Source organism: Giraffa tippelskirchi, chromosome 9 (assembly GCF_054371585.1).
Source record: "Giraffa tippelskirchi isolate mGirTip1 chromosome 9, T2T-mGirTip1v1.2.pri, whole genome shotgun sequence".
Taxonomy (NCBI): Eukaryota; Metazoa; Chordata; class Mammalia; order Artiodactyla; family Giraffidae; genus Giraffa; species Giraffa tippelskirchi.
The window spans coordinates 15,775,711-15,798,975 of record NC_137283.1 but is presented as its reverse complement, the minus strand read 5'-3'; the positions used below and the strand labels follow the sequence as shown (position 1 = coordinate 15,798,975).

At 44.0% G+C, this 23,265-nt stretch overlaps 1 protein-coding gene across 6 annotated transcripts in view; it reads left to right on the top strand.

Annotated features, from left to right (window-relative positions):
* The first annotated feature begins 4,662 nt into the window (after positions 1 to 4,662).
* Positions 4,663 to 23,265, top strand: part of ZNF445 (zinc finger protein 445) — a 29,124-nt gene continuing 10,521 nt past the window's right edge. For 4 of the 6 annotated variants that reach the window (XR_014064734.1, XR_014064733.1, XR_014064732.1 and 1 more), the window contains exons 1-6: positions 4,663 to 4,745; positions 17,054 to 17,625; positions 19,857 to 20,025; positions 20,367 to 20,443; positions 20,718 to 20,844; positions 22,550 to 22,660. Coding sequence is in view for 1 of the 6 variants with exons in the window: in XM_081527822.1 (XP_081383948.1) it covers positions 17,197 to 17,625; positions 19,857 to 20,025; positions 20,367 to 20,443; positions 20,718 to 20,844; positions 22,550 to 22,660 (913 nt within the window). In the remaining 5 variants the exon portion in view is untranslated. Of the gene's footprint in view, positions 4,879 to 17,053; positions 17,626 to 19,856; positions 20,026 to 20,366; positions 20,444 to 20,717; positions 20,845 to 22,549; positions 22,661 to 23,265 lie in introns of all 6 variants that reach the window. The other 2 variants (XR_014064736.1, XR_014064735.1) reach the window with 1 other exon arrangement.

Genomic DNA, 23,265 nt, shown 5'->3' with positions numbered 1-23,265 from the left:
TAAAGAGCTTGTTGGCTTTCTTCAACAATTCATGAATCAGCCAGCCTAGCAGATAAAAAGGAGCTCTGAGGAGCTTTACAAAACAAGACTTTTATAGGCAGAAGGGAGCAGGAATGAGGAAGTTATATAAGGCAAAAAAAGTGGGTTGATTATAAGGTTACTTTCCTTTATAAGGGAATGGCAGGGGTCTATCAGGCAGATTACTAACTAATGCTGATCAGAAAATTCCTGATGGACTGGGACTAGTTTTAAAATATCAATTCTGGCAGAGTCAAAACTTTTAGTTAAGTTTTATTTTGGTGGCTTGGCACTTAGCATGAGGTACTCCATTTTGGGCCTGTTGCTTTGTTTTTACCATTTCAAATATCGCTAGCCTTGAGGTTTTGTACCACGTCCTTAACAATTATACTTTTTATATATCACCCCTTGAACCCTCCTTAGTTACACTGTGCCTTTGGTTTCTCTTCCATCTCATCAATAGCTCTCTGGTGCCAGGATCCACTCTCTGTTTCCATCCTTGGTGGCTGGGACATTGAAAAAGAAAGAAACTAGGGTGGTTCAGACAGGTGGAGCAGAGCCTCAGGTCACAGATGGAACATCCCTGCTACTGAAAAATCAGTTTGGGAACATGCTGAGGCCTGGCACTAGGATGCATCTACCAGAAGACAGCCAGGACAGCTCCCTGGCCCCTTGGCACAGCAGCTTGCATATGTGCTCCAATGGGAGCAGGTGGTTTTTGTTGCATTGGCTCCACCCCCTCCAGGTTCTCTGGTGTTGTTGACCGAGGACATTTGCTCTTACAGGCGCTGGGCAGTCTCCTGATGTGGCTTTACTCCTTCTTCAAGCAGCCTCTGTACCCCCAAACCTACTCCTCCAGGATTCCACATATTGGCAAATAACACCACTTGCTCAACCACTAGTTGAGCTTTGTTAAAGCTCACTGATGGGGCTTTTAAAAGACCAGACAGCAGGCCCAAAATGGAGTAACTCATGCTAAGCTCCAAAATAAAGCTTAAAGTTTTGGTTTTGCCAGAAATGGAACTTTAAAACAGTCCCAGTCTATCAGGAACTTCCTGATCAGCACTAGTTAGGTAATCTATCTGATAACCCCCTGTCATCCTTCATAAGGAAATCAACCTTGCAACAACCCATATCTTTTTGCCTCGTATAATTTCCTTGTTCCTGCTCCCTTCTGTCTATAAACTGTCTTGCCTTGCATAACTCTTTGGAGCTCATTTCTGTCTCCTAGACTGTATGCTGTCTGACTCATGAGTTGCCCATTTAAGGCCAATAAGAGCTTTAAAATTTTCTTCACTGAATTTGTTCTTTAACAGTTTTAGTGATGAGAATAGGATCCAAGGGAGTCTACTAACATCTTCAAGGACAATAAAAGACACAGGCATTGGCACCAATGAAACCTTTTTGGGGCATGCAGGGTCTTATTTCCTGGACCAGTTCCTTTTTTTTTTTTAGTGTTTATATGTATTTATTTGGATGTGCCAGGTCTTAGTTCGACGTGTGGGATCTTTTAGTTGTGGCATGTGAACTCTCAGTTGAGGCATGTGAGATCTAGTTCCCTGCTGCTGCTAAGTCACTTCAGTCGTGTCCGACTCTGTGCGACCCCATAGACGGCAGCCCACCAGGCTTCTTCGCCCCTGGGATTCTCCAGGCAAGAACACTGGAGTGGGTTGCCATTTCCTTCTCCGATACATGAAAGTGAAAAGTGAAAGTGAAGTTGCTCAGTCGAGTCCAACTCTTCGCAACCCCATGGACTGCAGCCTACCAGGCTCCTCCATCCATGGGATTTTCCAGGCAAAAGTACTGGAGTGGGGTGACCAGGGATCAAACCTGGGCCCCTGCCTTGGGAGCTCAGAGTCTTAGCCACTGGACCACCAAGGAAGTCCCCGAAGTTACCTTTGAAAATGAGACTACCCAAGGCTGCTGGCGATCTCCTTTCGTTATCTTCCATTCCTTGGTCAAAGAGGATGGGCCACAGTTAGAGAATCTCCTAAATCCAGGGAGGATCCCCAAAGAATCAAAGGACTCCAAAGAACTTAGAGTCCTCATCTAGACTGTCAGATCTTGACCAGCTTGTGCTCATGTTGCTGCTGCTGCTGCTGCTAAGTCGCTTCAGTCGTGTCCGACTCTGTGCGCAGTACCTGGCAAAGCCCCAAGATGGAGGCAGAATGGCGTAACCTTGAGAAGGATACTCAAGGTCTTCGATCTCCAACATAGTCCCCTTATAGATCAGAAAGAGCTGGCAAAATAGCAATGGATCTTTTAAAAACTATTCTTAACCAAGACTCAACACAGCCAAATCAATAAGTATTTTTTTTAAGTGCGGAACCTATAAGTATTCAGATAGATACAACTAACCTCTTCCCAAATTAATCAATATCCACCACACAAGGCCTCCCATTAATAGCAGAAGATCTAATCACCCAGGAGCTAACCTTTCCCTGTGATATCAGAGAGGCAGCAGTGAGTGATTCAGAAGAGAGATCTTAGTTCTCTGCCCAAGGAATTGAGCCTGGATATCTGAGCTTCCCTCATGGCTCAGATAGTAAAAAATCTGCCTGCAATGCAGGAGACCTGGGTTGGATCCCTGGGTCAGGAAGAACTCCTGGAGAAGGCTACCCACTCCCGTATTCTTGCCTGGAGAATTCCATGAACAGAGGAGCCTAGCAGGCTACAGTCCATGGCGTCCCAAGGAATCGGACACAATTGGACTAACACTTTCAGTTTCAGCCTAGATGAAAACCAGGAATGGTTAGCCACCAGACCACCAGGGGCTAGAGTCTAGAAGCAAAGTGGCCCTGGATCCTTCCCCCATTTGGAATCAACAATGCCTCAAAGAGGCAAAAACTGTAAAAACAGATACAAAGTTTATTATTAGAGACACAGCAAAATGTATGGAAGAGTACACAGAGAAATGGTTTAAGACTGAAGCAAGGCAGGACTATGCAGGAATACACTCCTGGAGAGAAAAGGGTATGGGCATTTTCTGTAATGGCGAGGAGCCTAGTAAGTCAGAAACACACACCCTGAGAGGAGTGTGGGTGTCCTGAATGAGGAACAGGGATGCAGTAAAGAAGTGATTTAAATGCCTGAGATAGGACAGCCCTTCTGGGTCTTTGCTTACATTTGGCCAATTACTTTTGTTTCTTTTTTCACACTTGACTGGTCCTTGGACCCTTCCCAAGATACGTGGGCAAATTTTTGCCAAGAAGAATACCACCATGGAGGCTTGGGGGTGCAGATCCACACTTGTTATAGGTTGGGGCCCCTCCCTTTTTGGCCCCCTCCCTCTTTGACCCACAAGAAGCCTTCCTGCGTGTGTGCAGACAGGGAGGTCTTCCTTGACCTGGGGAGTGGGCACCTTATTTCTATACTTTAGCAGAACTCAGCTTTTGCCACTAGTTTTGTCCTTGGAGTGTCTGGGTGAGAAGAAGGCATCAATTTTACTCCACTTGACAAACACCATCTGTCTGACCCAGAGACCCATTGATGTCCTAGCTCACCTGTACCAGACTCTGTGTGTGGCTGTTAGCATAACTGATGTCATCTTGGCCCGTACAGTTTCTCCTGTTTTTTGCTGACCCTACCCAGGACTGTACTGTGCAGTAAGTCACTTCTCTATCATCAAGAACTTTGTAGTTACCGTTAATAGATATTGCTTAATAATCATTAGGTCCAGGTTCTATGCTCTATTAGTCCCCAGACAATGATGAAAACCTTCCCTGGTGTATTCCCAGTCTCACAAGACTAGTTACACATCCATAAATCTTAACTTATGAATGCATCTACCCCCATATCGTAGGTTAACTATAATAAATTGTCCCAGGAAGTCCCTGGCAGTCCAGTGGTTGGGACTTTGGGTCTCACTGCTGAGGGCCAAGGTTCAATCCCTGTTCAGGAAACTGGGATCCTGCAGTCAGTGCAGGATGGCCAAAAAATAAATAAGTAATAAATATATATTAAAAAATTGTCCCTATGGTCCCTCATTTCTACTGCCTTCTCAGGATAAAACTTTTTGCTTTTCATACTCTTCAGAGCTGTTCTCTATCTGCTAAATGGAATGCAGTTTGACTTATAAATTGCTGATTAAAGCCCAAAGATCTTTAAATTTACTTAAATTTCGTTACCAGGAGGAAACATTGGAAGCTGTGGTCAGGAAGTTTGTGTGCCTGTGGACTGGGAATGAGCAACTACTCCTGGTTGTGGTGGTGAGGAGGAAAGGGTCTGCTGTGAACTCCCTTAGGTTTTGATTCCTCACCTTGAAGGGGGCACCAGAGAGTAATGAGTGGCTCCTTTACAGCTCCTCCTGGCCAGCCTGGTCAACTAAATCTTGCTGGTCCCTGATTGGACTCCCGGTTTTGATCCCGTTCTTCCCTGGGGGGAGGGAGCCCTGGAGGGAAGCCCTGCACACACACTGGGAGTGGTGGTAGGAAAACAGGACAAACTGATAGAGCTCTGTGGCACGAACAGAAGACAGGCGTCCAGTGCCTTAGGTGGGGGTGTGTGGGGCCAAGCCCCTTGAGCTGCGCTCAGAGGCCTCCCAGCAAGGCACGGGGGCCCGGGAGGAACCGAGACGCTGGCCCTCCCAGCTTCCTAGAGAGGCTGAGAGGCCTGGGGCGGTGACGCGCGTGCGCGATACGGGCCAGCGAAGAAGTAGACGTTGGGGCGACTGTTGCGGACCAGGGCGTGCGGTCAGGGGACTGAGCTTTTCGCGGCCGCGCGAGTCGGTGAGTCGGGTGCCTGCGCTGGCGTCGGGGGCAGCGGTGCGGGCGCAGGGTTCCTGGGTTGAAGGCAGCGAGTGAGGCTCGGCCTGGAGGCTGCGACCCGAGGGGGTCTGGCCTGGGAGCCTGACCCGCCGCGGTGAGTATCTGCCTGCTCTTCGTCGCCTGGGGCGCGAATTTGGAGCTGTGGTTTCGGTGTTTTATCACTTCTCTCAATTATGCAAACAAAGCGTACTGATTACAGGTAATTAGATGACTTGGGTGACTGTTAGGAAAAGTAGAAGTACTCGCAATTCGTTAATGTTTTCGTCTGGAGGCTTCTTGACCTTTTAAAATGTGTGCATAATTATACAGACGCTAATACATGTACAAGTATATATTTTTTTAAGTGGGGTTATTTTACTGCTTTTTAAAAATATATAGTCCACATATTTTATTTTTAATTAATTTAAAAAATTTGAGGTGTAATCCACAGAGAGCATCATGTTGGTTTTAGGGGTACAGCATGTTTCCATATTTGTATAGTGCTACTTTCAAAAAGCTTTTTTTAGCATTATTGTGATAAAATACAGATGACATTTACCGTTTGCAATCATTGATCATTTAAGTCATTTTAAAGTGTGTAATTCAGTGGCATTAAGTACATTCATCCTATTTTTGAAAACTGTGATGTCTTCAACTTGTGGAATGCATTTGTTCATAAATTGGTTAAAATTGGAGCCAGCATTATGACACCACTGAGACATAATTTTGCAAGTATAATTAAAACATTTTTGTTTGCAGTTTATTTTCCGTAGTATGCATTACATGATGCTGTAAATGCTTAACAAGTGATAGGTGTTAGGTTGATTGTTTCTGGTTTCCAAATGAAAGAGTAATATATAAAATACAGTTTTTAAACACAAGGTACAGCTGTAACCCAAAGCCACTCTTCTGTCTTCTCACTTACCTTGGCCTAAAAAATCAGAGAATGTTCACCTTCCTAAGTAAAAGTAGTGCCAGGAAAGAACTCCATTCTGTTTCAAACTGTTTGCATTTCATAACTGAAAACTCATTAGGTGGGTTAGTTTGCACAGAAGTGTCAGAGAGCAGTTTGAGCTGTAATTTGATTTCAGGGATCTTTCCATTATACCCGTGTGTGTAGTTGTGTGTGTTTTCAGGGGCCAATGAATGAGGCTGCTTTACATGTTCTTAAGACGGAGGAAAGACTGACAATTTTTGATGAGCAAAGCCAAAAAGATGGGAATGATAAAACCCTGTGTATACTTATAAGGAAGGGAAACTGATAAAATCATGAAAAATAGTAACTGTGCCACTGTTAAGTTTTCTGTGGCTCCTGGTATCTCCAATTATTAATGCATGGGCAGTCTGATGTTATGCTCCTGAGCAGAAACACTGAAAGTGTGGTAAAATGTAACTCGTGTTACTTTGTAGTCTTCAGTATTTTTAACATCTGAAAGGAGGTTTCCCTGGTGAGTCATCCTGTGCTTCCCAAGATTGAATTTTTGAGCTTATACTTTCCTTTCCCTGATCTTAGATCTCTTACCCTCCTTCCTTGTTTTATTTTACTACGTAGCACCTGATACTGTTTCTGTCTCATTGTCTATCTTCTCATAAGCTGCTCAAAGCAGTGTGTTTTGTCTGCTTTCTTCACTACAGAGACCATTGGGCCTGGGACATAATAGGTGCTTAGTAAATGTTTGTTGAATTAATGAAAGAGTGAGTTCAAATTTTAGATAACAATTGTCAGTATTCAGTATCCTTGCTGCTGCTGCTGCTAAGTCGCTTCAGTCGTGTCCGACTCTGTGCGACCCCATAGACGGCAGCCCACCAGGCTCCGCCATTCCTGGGATTCTCCAGGCAAGAATACTGGAGTGGGTTGCCATTTCCTTCTTCAGTGCATGAACGGGAAAAGTGAAAGTGAAGTCGCTCAGTCGTGTCCGACTCTTAGCGACCCCATGGACTGTAGCCTACCAGGCTCCTCCGTCCATGGGATTTTCCAGGCAAGAGTACTGGAGTGGGGTGCCATCGCCTTCTCCGAACCAGAAGGCGCCCGAACAGTATCCTTGATCACCAAGTTAATCCTTAATAGCTAAGATAGAAAAAAAATTAACAGCAAAAGAAACAACTCGTCTTCAATTTAAAAACCTTATCATTTTGAGTAATTGTAGACTCACAGAGGGTGTCAGAACTCTATCGAGTTCCCTTATATCTTTACCTGGTTTGCCTAAAGGTAGAATCTTGCATAAACATAGTGCAGTCACCAAACGAGACATTTACAGTGGTCCAGTACTAGTCATTAAAGTTCTGATTCATCAAGAGCTCCTCACTGTCTTGCTGATGTTCTTTTTCTGTTCCAGGATCCAGTCTAGAATCTCTCATTCCATTTAATTGTCATGCCTTCTAGCTCCCCTTCAGTCTGTGACAGCTCCTCAGTTTTTCACAGTCTTGACAATTTTGAAGTATTTTGTATTTGTAATTTTAGGGTGATCCTCTCAGTTTGGTTTTGTCAGATGTTCTCCTTAGATTGAGGATCATGTCGATATGTCTTTTAACTGGTGATATTACACTTAAAAAAATATTATTGAAGTATAATTGCTTTACAATGTTGTTCTAGTTTCTGCTGTACAGCAGAGTGAATCAGGTCTATGTATACATATATCCCCTTCCTCTTGAGCCTCCCTCCCACCCTTGTGGTATCCAGTAGCTTCCCACTAGCTATTTTACCCATGGAGTGTATATACGTCAGTGCTACTTTCTCAATTCATCCTGTCCTCCCCTTCCCCTGCTGTGTCCACATGTCCATTCAGTGCTATTACTCTTGATCCAGTATTTCTGCCAAGTATCAACCCTCTAAAGTTAGTGTCATTCCTTTGTAATTAGCAATTATTTTGAGATAGACACCTTGAGACTGCATAGAAATATTCTTTCTTCTCAACTTTCACCTGCTAATTAGCATTTCTTGGTGGATCTTGCCTGAAGCAGTTATTATTGTGATGTTCTTCTCGGCGACTTTCATATCTGTTTCTTCTGCATCTATGAACTGGAATTCTTTGTGAGGAAGAGTTGTGCCTTTTCTCCCATTTGTTTATTTACTTAATTATATCAGTTACATCAGTGTGTGATGTTGGGTGTTTCATTTTGGGGGTTTATTGAGATGTGTTATTTATTTTGTGGCTTAAATTATTCTAGCTTTGGCTATTGGGAGCTCTTTCAAGTCACAGTGCCTATTTCCCCTTACATGTTCCCATCCTTTTTTGCATCTTTCTCTGATTTTTTAAGGCACCACAAGATACATCTTGTATTTTCATTTACCCCCACCCTGGAACCAACCATTTCTGCAAGGATTCCTGGTTTCATTCATTATAGAACGGTATTGAGAAACCAAATTTTGGGCACTAGGTTGCGCTCATTTCTTAATTAGCAAGTTGGTGCAAATATTATTTTAACACTGAAGTGTTTTTTTAAAAATACTTTTTTTTTTTTCTTTTCTGGTCACACCACGCTGTGTTGTATGTGGGGTGCCCTGATCAAGGGTCACACATCTGCCCCTTACATTGTAAGTATGGGATCTTAACCACTGGATCACCTGGGGAGTCCTTGTTTTAACATTTTAAATGTGTACCGGAAGCAGTCTTTCTTTAGTTTTTGATTGTCTTAGAAACTTGCTTGCTTATTATCAGTGTGTAAAAATAAACCTTATGTACCCTCTCACTGGCAGGAAAAACATGAGAATAAGAGACTATGCAATGGGGATTTTAAGAGGAAATCAAAATTACTTTGTATTAAAACAAAATGACAGAAGAAAATGTCCCTGAAAAAGGCCCATGTGAAACTGAGTGAAGGGGTGAGGTTCTAGGGGAGAAGAAGCCTGATCCAGCTCAGGTGCCTCCCCAGCTTGGGGGCTCACATTTGTGGTGTCATCTTAAGTCAATGAATGAAGCTTTTCTTCTGTCCTCAAAAGCTGGTTGGGACCTGGGAGGAACCCTGAGGCATTAGGATACCTGAATTTAATTGGGCAGTTTCAGCTCACTGACCTCCATCTTTACTTACTGTGCTGTGGGTCTTTCATTCAGACTTTGAAAGGCCCAGGAAGTCATTAGCTTTTATCCATGTTCATGGCTGCAGAGGCTGGGCTCAAAGGACTGTATTTTTTTTGCCATATTCACAGCCAGTTGTCCTCATTTTGCTGCTGTTCCTTCTCATCATCTCTTTACAAATACTTCACTGACCTCTTTGGACATTTCTACAACAGCTACTTCATAACAGGTCAGCTTGGAGGCTTATGTTTGGTGCTAATTTGACTGTACGCCCCAGTTTCCGGAGATAGGTCAATTCTTTATATTTCCCACTGGGTGCATTTCTTCAGAATCTTTCTGTCCAGCCTCCAGTTCATTCTGTTGAGCCTCACTGCTGGATTTCTCTTCACTTGAGCGTCATTCTCTTCTCCAGTCTATTCTGCACATTTGGCTGGGAAAGTCTCTGCCCCTTTCTCTGACTCGCAGCTTCCTCCTGAGCAGTTGTTTCTATTCCTGTTGGTGCTGCTGGGGCTCTGCAAGCCTGGAGCTGCCCCTGCCCCTCCGGAAGCACCTTTCCTCTTGAGCCTCCTCTTGTTGTGTCTTCAGGTCCCTTTTTGTAGGCCTGCAGTTCTGTACCTTATCACTTCTCAGTTTGTCTTTGCTTTTGTTTTCTCTGTATATTTATTTTCCTTATCCTCCCCCTCCTTTCACTGCAAATCTTCATCTCTCTGCCAGAGCTTTAGCCAGCTTCCTCACCATGTGTGATCCCAAAGTAGTTCTTCATTTGACTGCCCATGTCCTTGTAGCAGCAGCGCCATTTGTTTTATCTGGATGATGGTGTTGGACAAAGGGAATATTGAATAATAGCCTCTGGACGAGAAGGAACTTTGAGACTGAAAACTGAAGCTGGCAACTCCTTGAAATGTAATTATGATGTTTACTATAGGTACTTACATCAGGCAGTAGTTGTGGGTGCACAACCATCAAGAGGCATTTGAAGCTGAACTCATTGTGGCCAGAAGAGGCAGGGGGGAATTTAAAGGGACGAGGGTAAAGATAGAATCTGACTACTAAATGAGAAGCACATTTGCACAGGTGGAAACTGGGTTTCTCTTCCCCTCTGAGGTCTCATGAGCATTATTCCTCATGGACCATTAACCATCTGGGACAGCACAATGCTTTCTTCCAGTTTTCATATCAGATGAAGGCAAGAGTAAGAGCTGACAGGAAGTTATTTGGCTTGGGTGCATTCCTTATGAGTTGGGTTAAAGCTCAGAAAGGGAGCTGCTGCGGGTCTAAGATGGTGCTGACAAAATCAAGTCAGTGTGGTCCAGCTGCATAGATGGCATGCTTTCTTTGTCCCGTCTCTGTCACTGGTCATCTTTTTTGACAGTCCTAGAAATGCTTGCTGAGTCTGTGTTTGGCTTTTGGTTGAAGTAACGATTTCTTCAGATTTTCTTAGCTTGGTGAGAGGTGGAGGGTGCCAACCTTTCCGGGGAAGATGACCATCATCTGTGACTTGTGCACTGAGTAATGGGGCCACTTTACAACAGGTGCTAAGGCCTTCTGACTGCCTCTGACTTCTGTTGGAGGACGGAGGGAATGAAGAATGCCCATTGAACTGAGAAGGGAACTTGAGACTGAAAACCTAGGCAGGCAACTCCATGTAATCAATGGATCAGTTGATTAGAGGGTTGTTAACTCACATGGTGAGATCAGGTGGATGAACTGGAAGCAGTTGCAGCTGCCTTTTGTGCTGCTGAGGAGCCACTGGGACAGTTTTATAGTTAACCTATAGGGTGTGGGAGCATGTGCTTGGAAACAGGAAGTGCATTGCTAAATTTGGTTTTATGAATGGCTAACTAGTCTCGTAGGCAATGGAAGTATGTCAGTGAAGGTCTTCATCATTGTTTGGAGACTAACAGAGCATTGCGGCTGCCTGGAACTGATGATCCAAAAAAAAAAAGTATCTTAACTTCAGAGCCCTTGACAGAAAAGTGATTTACCTTGTAGTGCAGTCATAGGTAGGGTCAGTGGAGGGACGGGAGGAATTGAATGGGCCTGTGATGGTGTCAGTTATGCTAATAGCCATGCATACTTCTTCTTCTTTTTATATTCCTTTTCATTAATCGTTTATCACAGGATATTTGAATATAGTTCTTTGTGCTATACACTAGGACCTTGTTTATCCCTTCTAAATGTAATGGTTTGCATCTACCAACCCCAAACTCCCTGTCCATCCCTCTCCCTCCCTCCTTCTCCCTTAGCAAGCCGAAGTGGTCTTTTTTCTATGTCTGTGAGTCAGTTTCTGTTTTGTAGGTAGACTTGTTTGTGTCGTGTTCTATTTTATTGTTTATTTTTGACTGTTCTGGGTCTTTGTGGCCGTACAGGCTTTTCTCTAGTTGTGGAGAGCAGGGGTCGCTCTCTAGTTGTGGCGTTTGGGCTTCTCATTGTAGTGGCTTCTCTTGCTGTGGAGCCCAGGGTTGAGGACTCGAGATCTTCAGTAGCTGTGGCGTGTGGGCTCAGCAGCTGTGGCTCCCAGGCTCTAGAGCACAGGCTCAGTAGCTGTGGTGTTCAAGCTTAGTTGCTCTGCGGCAAGTGGAATCTTCCCGGACAAGGAATCAAAGCTGTGTTCCCTGCGTTGGCAGGTGGATTCTTTATAAACACTGAGCCACCTGGGAAGTCCACTGGGTCATACTTTAGATTCCACATATAAGTGATTCCGTGTGGTATTTGTCTTTGTCTGTCTGACTTAGTTCACTTAGTATGATCACGTCTAGTTGTATCCATGTTGCTGCAAATGGCATTAATTCATTGGTTTTTTTTTTATGGCCGAGTAGTATTCCATTGTGTATATGTACCACATCTTCTTTATCCATTCATCTGTCGATGGACATTTAGGTTGTTTGCATGTTTTGGCTATTATGAGCAGTGCCGCTTTGGACGTAGGAGTACATTATGGATACCTCTTTATAGACTTTTTTTGGCTTTGTTTAGTTTTAACACGCTCTTTCTTGTTTTCTTTTGCATGTTGTGGTTTTGGGCAGCATGTTACTCTCTTTTGTTCTGTGCCTCAGTTGTCAGTTTTTGCCTGATGTGTTCTCAGTTCAGCTTGCCTTCTTTGGTTTGGTTGTTGACTGAGTGGCTTAAATAGAACTAGGGTCAACTAGATTTCTTTTTCCTTTTACAGTTGCTTAAGATCTACTTACAAGTCCCCTTCAAGGATGTGTAGCCTCTTCTGCTTAGTGGCCACCTTTCAGTCCAGGGTGCTAATACTCAGTTGCTTTCTTTGTTTCTTTTTTTTTTAGCTGCACTCCTTGTGAGATCTTAGTTTCCTGACCAGGGATTGAACCTGGGCCCAGCAGTGAAAGCACTGAGTCCTAACCACTGGACCGCCAGGGAATTCCAGTTGCTTTGTTTTTTAAACAGAATTATTGATCACCTTGCTGATTATAGAAATAATGGTGAACAGTTTAGGAAATATAGAAAAATAGGAAGAGAAAACCCTTTAGTCATACTTGCCAGAGGGGATAACTGTGAAAAACACTTTGGTGGCCAAGGGTTGGGAACTTTTTTGTGTATAAGCAAGTTGTGTTTTATTTTTAAGACATAAAAGAGTTCATAACTATAATTTCTAAAACTTAATTTATTTGGGGAAATTGGGAAAAGACAAAAATTATAAAGAAGAAAATAACTGGCAGGCAGTACACAGGAATAAACCTCTTCTTACATTTTGGGATATTTGCATTCATCATTTTTGATGCACAGTCTTAGAAAAGAGACCTCGTACATAAATTAAAAAAATCAGATCACTGCAAATAAAGTATCCTTTAACTGTTATTCCCAACCTCTCCACCTCCACTGTCAGTAAGAGTTTTTGTAAATCCTGTTTTGGCCCTTTAAAAATCTTTCGAGTGCTTATATGTACATTGTACCTAGACATACTTACTTGTAAATAGAATTTTAGGTTTTTTTCTCCAGCTACATCTAGGGTGTTCTTTTTAACTTAGCTTATGTTTTTTATGTTTGTTGGGAAAAACAGCAAATTTAGGTGCAACTTCTTCTCTCTTGCATAACACTGTAGTACTAGCCTCTGGCTGAGGACATTTTCTTGCAAAGAAATTGAATCCTCACAGCCTGTGCTGTACTTCCAGCCTTTTGAGGGACTATCTTTCCTGGTTCGGTATTTATACCCCTTTTTTCTTCTTAAGTGCCTGTGTCAGTGGTCCCCCATGCCCACTCCGCTTTCTGTATTTCAGAACGGGGGCCAAGGTCCTACTCTATCATGAAGTGAAGTGAAGTGAAAGTCGCTCAGTCGTGTCCAACTCTTTGTGACCCCATGGACTGTCCATGGAATTCTCCAGGCCAGAATACTGGAGTGGGTAGCCTTTCCCTTCTCCAGGGGATCTTCCCAACCCAGGGATCGAACCCAGGTCTCCCATATTGCAGGTGGAATCTTTACCAGCTGAGCCACAAGGGAAGCCCAAGAATACTTGAGTGGGTAGCCTATGCTTTCTCCAGGGGATCTTCCTGATCCAGGAATCTAACCAGGGTCTCCCTCATTGCAGGAGGATTCTTTACCAACTGAGCTATCAGGGAAGCCCATATTTTCTTCTCTTGCTGTAAGTAAACTGTGTCACTGGAGCCTAGTGTGTGTTTTGTCTGTTCTCAGCAACTTAAGATTATGCTCTGGTCTCTTCTGTGGTTGGCACTTACCTGCTTTTTAACCTTAGCTGCACAGCCTGACCACCCAGTCAACAGTGAAACAATTATATTGTTGCTTAAGGGTCTAGTACAGTCTTTTAAATTATTGTATGGTGTTTCAGTCTATAAATTGCTACACTTTCATTTAGTTGTATTGATGGACAAATAGGTCATTTCCAATACTATGTTATTACAAAGAGTACTTTAGTAAACACCTGTGTAAATGCCTGAATACGTGTACAGGTGCTTTTCCAGGGAGCTACCTAGAAGTGAAGTTTCAAGGGCATAAGTAACATGACATTTTAGGTCTACTGCAGACTTTCAAACTACGTTTCCTGGTGGCAGTTTACCTTTACACGTCTATCCATTGGTTTGTGCTTTTGTTCTTTTTTCTTTTTTTTTGAGCAGGAGGTGTTAAAATATAGAGACCTAGTCATATGTCACCTGTTTCCTTTGATTTTATTAAGAAGTCCTTGCTTACCCTAGGATTCTTATTACTTTTTAAAATTTGTTTTTGAAGTTAAGTCTTTAGTTAGAATTTTGTTTTTTGTGTGTGAATCCCCTGTGAATACTGAAGGACAGCTGTATCTGTCTATTTAGGAATGGAGTTGCAAGTATTAATAGTAACTGGATGTTTAACTTAATGATGAGACTATTTTCCAGTGTAGTTGCACAGTTTATGTTCCCACCAGCAGTGTATGAGTGTTCCAGTATCTGTCTTCACATCCATACCGGCATATATTGTGTTCTGACTTCTTGATTCTAGCCATCCTAGTGGATGTGAAGTGGTGTTTTATTGTGGTGTTGATTTGTTTTTCTCTGATGACTATTGTTGTTGAGTATCCTTTGTGTTTTTCAGCCATCTTTATATTTTCTTTGGAGAAATGTCTATTAAGATGCTTTGTCCAATTTTAATTATATTGTCTTTTTATTATTGAATTATAAGTTGTTTATATTTTCTAGTGACAAGTCCCTTATGAGATACATGATTTGCAAATTTTTTTCCCTCTCTTTGGATTGTCCTTTCACTTTCTTCATGTGCCCTTTGAAGCACAAGAATTTTAAATTTAGATAAAGTCCAATTTATCTATTTTTTTCTTTTCTTCTTTTGCATGTGGTATGCATTTGGTAGAATCTATTGACTAATCCGTTGTCACAAAATATTGCACTTAGAGTTTATGATAAGAATATTATAGTTTAAGCATCTGATGTTTAGGTCTTTGATCCATTTTGAGTTAACTTTCATATACCATCTTATCCAACTTTATTCCATTCATGTAGCTATATAGTTGTCCAAGTACCATTTATTGAGAAGACTATTCTTACCCCATTTGAGTGGTCTTGGTACACTTGTTAAAACCAAATAGACCATAGATATATGGGTTAGTTTTGGACTCTTAGTTCTTTTTCATTGATCTATATGTCTGTCATTATACCAGTACCACAGTGTCTTGATGCTTTTTTATAAAGTGCGTGCTCAGTTGCTAAGTCGTGTCTGACTCTCTGTAACCCCATGGACTATAGCCTGCCAAGTTCGTCTGTTCATGGGATTTTTGAGGCAAGAATACTGGAGTAAGTTGGTATTACCTCCTCCAGGGGGTCTTCCCAACCCAGGGATAAAACCCATGTCTCCTATGTCTCTTGCTTTGGCAGGCGGATTCTTCACCACTGAGCCACTTGGGAAGCCCTTTTTTATAAAGAAGGTAGTGAAATTTGTCATGTGAATCTTCCAACTTCCTCTCTTCAGTGAGTCGATTTTTTAAATAGATTATTCTCACTCAAAGTTATAAAATATTGCTGTAGTCCCTGTGCTGGGCAATATATGCTTGTAGCTTATTTTATATATAGTAGTTATATCTCTTAATCCTCTACCTTTATCTTGCCCCTCCACCCCTCCCTCTCCCAGTTGGTAACCACTAGTTTGTTCTGTTTCTGTTTTGTTACATTCATTTGTTTGTTTCATTTTTTAGATTCTATATTATATTTTCATTTTCTAGAGCCCACATTTTTTAGACTCCATATTTAAGTGATAACATACGGTATTTTTTTTCTGATTTATTTCACTAAGCATAATGCCCTCCAGGTCCAACCATGTTGCAGATGGCAAAATTTCATTCTTTTTTATGGTTTAATAATACTCTACATCTTCTTTATTCATTCATCTGTTAATGGACACTTAGATTGCTTCCATGCCTTGGCTATTTTTATAATGCTGTTATGAGGATTGGCATGTATTTATCTTTTCAAATTAGTGTTTTTGTTTTCTTTTTTAAAATTTTATTTATTTATGGCTGTGTTGGGTCTTCATTGCTTCACACAGGCTTTCTCTAGTTGTGGCGAGTGGGGGCTACTTTCTAGTTGCAGTGCTCGGGTTTCTCATTTGCAGTGGCTTCTGTTGTTGCAGAACATGGGCTCTAGGCTGTGCTGGCTTCAGTAGTTGTGATACATGAGCTCAGTAGTTGTGGTACATGGGCTTAGTTGCCCCGAGGCATTTGGGATCTTTCCAGACCAGAGATGGAACCCGTGTCCTCTGCATTGGCAGGCCAATTCTTAACCACTGGACTACCAGGGAAGTTCCCAACTTAATCTTTTTCAAGACTGTGTTTTGTATTATGTGGGTCTCTTGAGTTTCCATATGTTAGGATCAGCTTTTCAATTTCTATAAAGAAGCCAGCTGGGATTCTGATAGGGATGTTTTGGAATCTATAGATTAATTTGGACAGTTCAGTTCAGTCGCTCAGTCGTGTCCGACTCTTTGCGACCCCATGGACTGCAGCACGCCAGGCTTCTGTGTACATCACCAACTGACTCAAACTCAAGTCCACTGAGCTGGTGATGCTGTCATCTTAATAGTGTTTTGTGTTCTGATCCATGAACACAGAATGTCTTTCCATTTATTCAAACCTTTAATTTCTTCTAACAATGTTTTGTTGTTTCAGAGTATAAGTTTTGTTCTTTTGTTAAATTTATTCCTAAGTATTTTATTCTTTTTCATGTGATTGTAAATGGAATTATTTTCTTAATTTTGTTTTTGGTTTGTTCATTTCTATTATGTAGAAACACTTTTTTTTTAATTCAAAAAATTTTTTCTTCCTGTTTTATTGGAATATAATTGACATAAAGCGCTGTATAAGTTTAACGTGGACAACATAATGATTTGACAGAGGTACATCATGAAATGATTGTCACAATGAGTTTAGTGCACATTCATCATCTCATTTCAATACAAAATTAAAGAAATAGAAAAGTTGTTTTCTTGTGATGAAAATTCTTAGGATTTTCATCTTCCTAGCAATTTTTATATATAATGTACAACAGGGTTAATTATATTTATCATGTTGTACATTATATCCCTAGTACTTATTTATCTCATAAGTGAAAGTTTGTACCTTTGATTGCCTTCATCCAGTCGCCCCCACCGCTGCCTCTGGTAACTACAAATATCCCTTTTCCTGGTGTGCTTGATCTTGACAGGCTCCACTGTGCAAATGTTCATAGGCTCTTTTCTCATAAATCCAAAGGTGATCTAACAGTATCTGCTTGCGCCCTCCTTCTCACATCCTTCCTGAATGGTAACATTGATTATTTCAGTCTCTCACCAGTGACTTCTGATGTCCCAGCAAATGGCCTTGTCCCCAGAGGTGCTGAAAAGATACTCCCAAGGGCCCAGCGGTGATAGCCACAACTAACGCAGACTTGGTAGCACTCTGCTGGGAAGACCTCCAACAGGAGTGATGCCTCCAGGCAGGTGGTACGCTGTCCATCCAGCTCAGGCCAAGGCTTCCAGGGAGCGAGGACGCCTTCAGATGGTAAAGAAGGAAGAAGAGGATGAAAGCTACACTTCAGTGCCGGCTGCCAGACCACAGACACTCAACCGTCCTGGCCAGGAGCTGTTCCGCCAGCTCTTCAGGCAGCTTCGTTACCATGAGTCTTCTGGGCCTCTGGAGACCCTGAGCCGGCTCCGGGAGCTATGCCGCTGGTGGCTGAGGCCAGATGTTCTCTCAAAGGCCCAGATCCTGGAGCTGCTGGTGCTGGAGCAGTTCCTGAGCATCCTGCCAGAGGAGCTCCGGACCTGGGTGCAGCTGCATCACCCTGAGAGTGGTGGGGAGGCTGTGGCCTTGCTGGAAGAGCTTCAGAGGGACTTTGATGAGACTCCATGGAGGGTGAGTGTGAGACAGTGTGCAGTGCCTCTGTCTGCCAGTGAGTCCACTTGTAGGGGAGGGGGTGGACCTCTGAACCCTCACTGGGGAAGAGTTCACAGGAAGCCTTCCCTTTTCATTCCATGACACCTGAACAGAGAAGAACTGGACCCTAAGCCAAGGACTGGTTAGCAGGCAGCTCCTCCCTCCTTCGCAGGGGAATATAAGCTCCAGGAAGAAGAGGGTCTGCAAGTATCCAAAAATAACAGTAGTGAGGTTTTGGACACATGGACTTATACAAAATGTAGCTCCACATACCTAACTTGACTTGCTACCCACATGTAAAGTGCAGGTTATCTCTTGCTCAGAAGTAGGAACATTAGTGTCAGGATCCTTGGTTTCTAAATACATACTGATGAGACCTAGAAGAGCAGTCTACACGTGTCATGTTATCTCTTTCTCAGTAAACTTTTGAAGATTTGTTCTGTGCGGGGGAGATGGGATGGATGGGATGAATGGTGAGGGGCAGCCTGGGGCTAGGAACATGCTTGAGTGCCTGCCGCGGGCCCATCCTGGGCTTGGTGCTGGGAGACAGAGCTGACAGTCCCGGTGCCGGCAGTGGAGCAGCAGGTTGGTTCAGGTGCACCGCGTGTGCTCCTCTGCCCCACACAGGCCGGCCTCTCGGTGCTTCTCCTACCTTTGAGGTTTTCGTGTTTAAAGAGTATTTTATCATTTTTGCAGGCTATTAAAAGTTTTTATATAATGTGTGTAATTCTTCATATATGATTCATGCATAAATGAAAGTTATGATTAAGATTTCTGAAACAAAAGTTTAAGACACTTTTCCCCTAAATGTAAAGTAAAAATTAGATCAGTAAATCATCTGAACGTGGTCTACCAGCAGTAAATGGTAACATGTTAAAAGAGAAAACCTCTTTGCTCAGTACGGGGTACTATTTTTTAAAATCTAAAAGAACATTTATAATTTTTACCAAAAACAATGAGATGTTCAAAATGACCTAAAGATAACTTTTAAAGCAAACAAGGTACACAGTAGGTACAAAGTTGTGGCTCGAGTATATTCAAATCAGTTAGAACAAGTTGTGTGGTTTAAAGATCCATGAAAACATAACCAGATGAGCAGAAAGGGTTATCTGGTTGAAAGTTAGGAATTTGAAAACAGAAATCAGAGGCTGGTGAAAAGCCTACCAAATTCTAAAAAATGAGCAGAAATACTCACGAGGCATATAAAATTACAGAATCCCCCTGTAGTTTATCAGACTTAACAAAATGTGAGAAACTGGTGCCTGAGAAAGTTTGTCCTTAAAGTCACTTGTCTGTGCTTCCCTGTTGTTGCTTTATTCTCCCTTTGGTGGGATTTGGGAGGAATAGGAGATAAACTGCTGTGATGACTGTATCATCTTCAGTCTGTAGCTGTGTCTTAGATATTTAATGGCCTCAGGCTAAGATCCATCCACATCAGTGCAGAGAATGTTTTGGCCACAGGAGCAGAAAAACCTGAAGTTCATTGACTGCAGCTTCCTATGCTCATTTCTGTGTCAGGAGTAGCCTTACCTCCAGAGACCAGGACTTTTGAAGTCCCAGCACAAAGCCTGCATCTCCGGGTCTCGGCTTGCATGGGCACTGCCCTTTTTTTTTTGCTTGCTCCTGAGACCTTTTCTTCTGTGCTTGCATAGCTGGCACCCAGAGTTAGCACTGCCGCTCCAGTGATATTATTCTTTCACTCAGGTTTACAGTCTGGGAGTCTTGCTGTCTTTTTGAGGTCACTTGGCACGGTGTTACATAGAGCAGGGTCTGACACTTGGTAGATATTATCTGGCTGTATCTCTGCTGTGAACTATTATCAGTTTACCTCTCAGGGAGAAATCTCTTCTCTCATTTCTAAGTTCCAGGCTGGGGGTGGGGGCTGAGGGCTAGGGGGCAGGTATCACTGTAGCACCCAAGGTTGGAACAGCAGTACTGTCACTGACTGACCAGGTGCTTTCCTATGTCGAGCGAGAAGCCGGCTCTACCTATCTCTGCGTGGCCCTTATTAGAGCCCAGGGAGGTGGAGGGGCGAGGGGGATCCTCCCTGGGCTTTCTGGTCCTCCTTTCTGTTCTGCCTGTAGGTAATAAAGGGCCCGGCTCACCGTTTCCTGGGCCTCTGTCTTTTAGAGATCAGCTGGGTGGCCTGTTCTCCGCGTGTGCTTTCTGATTCCTACAGGGGTCCTCTCACAACATTTTCTTCTTGCCAGGACCCAGCCCCTGCCCAGAGCCCAGATGTGCATTGGATGGGCACAGGAGCCCTGCGAGCCGCACAGATATGGCCCCCTGCTTCACCTCTCAGCAGCGGCTCGGCTCTGGGGGACCACCTGCAGCCTCCCTATGAAATAGGAGTGCGTGACTTCCTGGCTGGGCAACCCGGTACTTGCTGCCCGGCTCTAAGATCCCAGCCTGTGCCACACTTCCCGAACCTCCTATGATACCGTCTTTCCACCCTTTGTCCTCTCACTAGAATCCCTTCTGTCCTGGCCTTGAGCTCTGTGTCCTTTCTATCCTTCTGTGACCCACGTCTACCTGACTTCTCCTCCCATTGCTCCCCCCTGCTCCCTGACCCCAGCAGACATGGGGGAAATTTGAAATGGGTGTTTAAAACAGCCCATACCTGCTTGCGGGGCCCAGGAGTCCTATGTGGGGGGAAGAGTGGGCTTCTTAGTGGGATGCTGGAACCAGGCTGCGCTTTCTCACAGCTCTTTCTTCTTCAGATCCTCCTGCTGCACAGGTGCCTGCCCTTTGCCCGAAGGAGGGATGCCCAGGCAACCAGGTGACAGCCCAGCCTCAGGTGAGCCACAGGACCTTCGATCCTTCCTGCTGTCCCACCATTGCTGCCTAATGGGGTAGCTGCAGCTCTCCCTTGTCCTGGGTCTTTCTGTCCAGTGACCCCACATCCCAGAGAGCAGATTGTCCCCCTGGAGCCCAGAGCTCATGTGCTGGGTGATTACCTTCCCTTTCACCTTGACCAGATCCATCCTGTACTCAGAGCCAGCCCCACTTCCCCACCCTAAAAGCTGGGAACTGTGGAGTGGTTCTCAGGCACTGAACTGTGTTTTTTCCAGGGGGCTATGACTTTCAAGGATGTGGAGGTGACCTTCTCCCAGGATGAGTGGGGATTGCTGGATGCTTCTCAGAGGAACCTGTACAGGGATGTGATGCTAGAGAATTATGGGAACATGGCTTCTGTGGGTAAGGCGTCGCTGTCGCCATCTTCTACCTGCCTCTACTTCTGCCTCCTTAGTTCTCATTGTGGTGCCAGGAAAGGGTCCTGTCCTGGGTCTGGGTCTTGTCTGTCTCACTACTAACCAAAACAGTTAATCCATTACTTCAGTCTTCTTTCTAAAAAATGGGGATATAATGCCTGTCGTGTTGAGATACTATAAAAATTAAAAGTCATATGTGTCAAGTTCCTGGTTTATTCAGGCCTCAAAAAACGGTTAGCTGATTTAACTGATTGAGTTGTCACTTGGTTCTGGAGAATCCTAGCAGTCCTTTTGTCTGTGGCTTATCTTGTCTCAAGCTTGTTTTAGAAAAGGCAGAGGAACCAGAGATGAAATTGCCAACATCCTCTGGATCATCGAAAAAGCAAGAAAGTTCCAGAAAAACATCTATTTCTGCTTTATTGACTACGCCAAAGCCGTTAACTGTGTGGATCACAATAAACTGTGGAAAATTCTGAAAGAGATGGGAATACCAGACCACCTGACCTGCCTCTTGAGAAACCTGTATGCAGGTCAGGAAGCAACAGTTAGAACTGGACTTGGAACAACAGACTGGTACCAAATAGGAAACGCAGTACGTCAAGGCTGTATATTGTCACCCTGCTTATTTAACTTATATGCAGAGTACATCATGAGAAACGCTGGGCTGGAAGAAGCACAAGCTGGAATCAAGATTGCCGGGAGAAATATCAATAACCTCAGATATGCAGATGACCCCACCCTTATGGCAGAAAGTGAAGAAGAACTAAAGAGCCTCTTGATGAAAGTGAAGGAGGAGAGTGAAAAAGTTGGCTTAAAGCTCAACATTCAGAAAACTAAGATCATGGCATCCGGTCCCATTACTTCATGGCAAATAGATGGGGAAACAGTGGAAACAGTGTCAGACTTTATTTTTGGGGGCTCCAAAATCACTGCAGATGGTGATTGAAGCCATGAAATTAAAAGATGCTTGATCCTGGGAAGGAAAGTTATGACCAACCTAGACAGCATGTTAAAAAGCAGAGACATTACTTTGCCAACAAAGGTCCATCTAGTCAAGGCTGTGGCTTTTCCAGTGGTCATGTATGGATGTGAGAGTTGGACTGTAAAGCTGAGCACAGAAGAATTGATGCTTTTGAACTGTGGTGTTGGAGAAGACTCTTGAGAGTCCCTTGGACTGCAAGGAGATCCAACCAGCCCATCCTAAAGGAGATCAGTCCTGGGTGTTCATTGGAAGGACTGATGTTGAAGCTGAAACTCCAATACTTTGGCGAAGAGCTCCAATACCTGATGTGCAGAGCTGACTCATTTGAAAAGACCCTGATGCTGGGAAAGATTGAGGGCGGGAGGAGAGGGGGATGACAGGGGATGAGATGGTTGGATGGCATCACCGACTCAATGGACATGAGTTTGGGTAAACTCCAGGAGTTGGTGATGCACAGGGAGGCCTGGCATGCTGCGGTTCATGGGGTCGCAGAGTCAGGCACGACTGAGTGACTGAACTAAACTATCTCATCTCTGCTGAGAGCTGTCAGAAAGAAATCTCTGTCTGGGCATGCTGCCCTGACTTCTCCACCGGCCTCCTGGGCTTCCCCTCCTCCCCACCAGGAGCTCAGGTCTGAGAGGGTCCTGGAGAGTAGTTCTGCCTGATTCATCTACTGTCCAGTCACATCCCATTCTTTTCTCTTCTGCAGTGGGGCCATTCACCAAACCTGCTCTCATCTCGTGGTTGGAGGCAAGGGAGCCCTGGGGCCTGAATGTCCAGGGAGTTCAGCTTAAGGAGAATCCAGGTGCTGCCCCTGCAGGTGAGTTCCAGAGACCTGACCAGGTCTTGTTCCTTTCACATCTGCTCTTCTGTTTCTTAAGGTCTTTTACACTACGAAAATCATGGGTAACTCTCTCTGTTGTTTGCTAGAAGGAGGAGCCTTAGCAGTGTTGCTAATAAGTGTTGGGTGCCTGGGCTTCTCCCTTCTGGAGTGGCCTCTTAGATGTTGGTTTTCAGCCTTACTCCTTGCCCAGCAGCCCTCTCAGGAGCAGCTTTTGCCCACGGGACAGCATCACTGTCCTCTTGTCCATTCACTGATGCTCCTCCTCAGCCCTGTACTGCTGTGCCCTTCCTGCTCCTGGCAACCCTCATCCCACTTTTGCTGCCGTTCTTTGCTTGATCCTTCCCCCGTGGACAGCTTGCAGCCCTTGTAGCCAGCCCTCCTCAAGCCCTTCCTCTCAGCTTTTGAAGACCTTCCTGTCATGTGTGCGTGTCATGCTTCCTCTCCCCTCTCTTGCTGTTTAACACTCCCTTCTGAACCCTGTGGGTTTTCCCCTGGATTTGATCCCTGCATGTGGCCAACTGCCGTATGCATCTTGCTTCTGCTTTCCCCTTTCTGTCATCTGGAATACCCCTCCGTGTTTT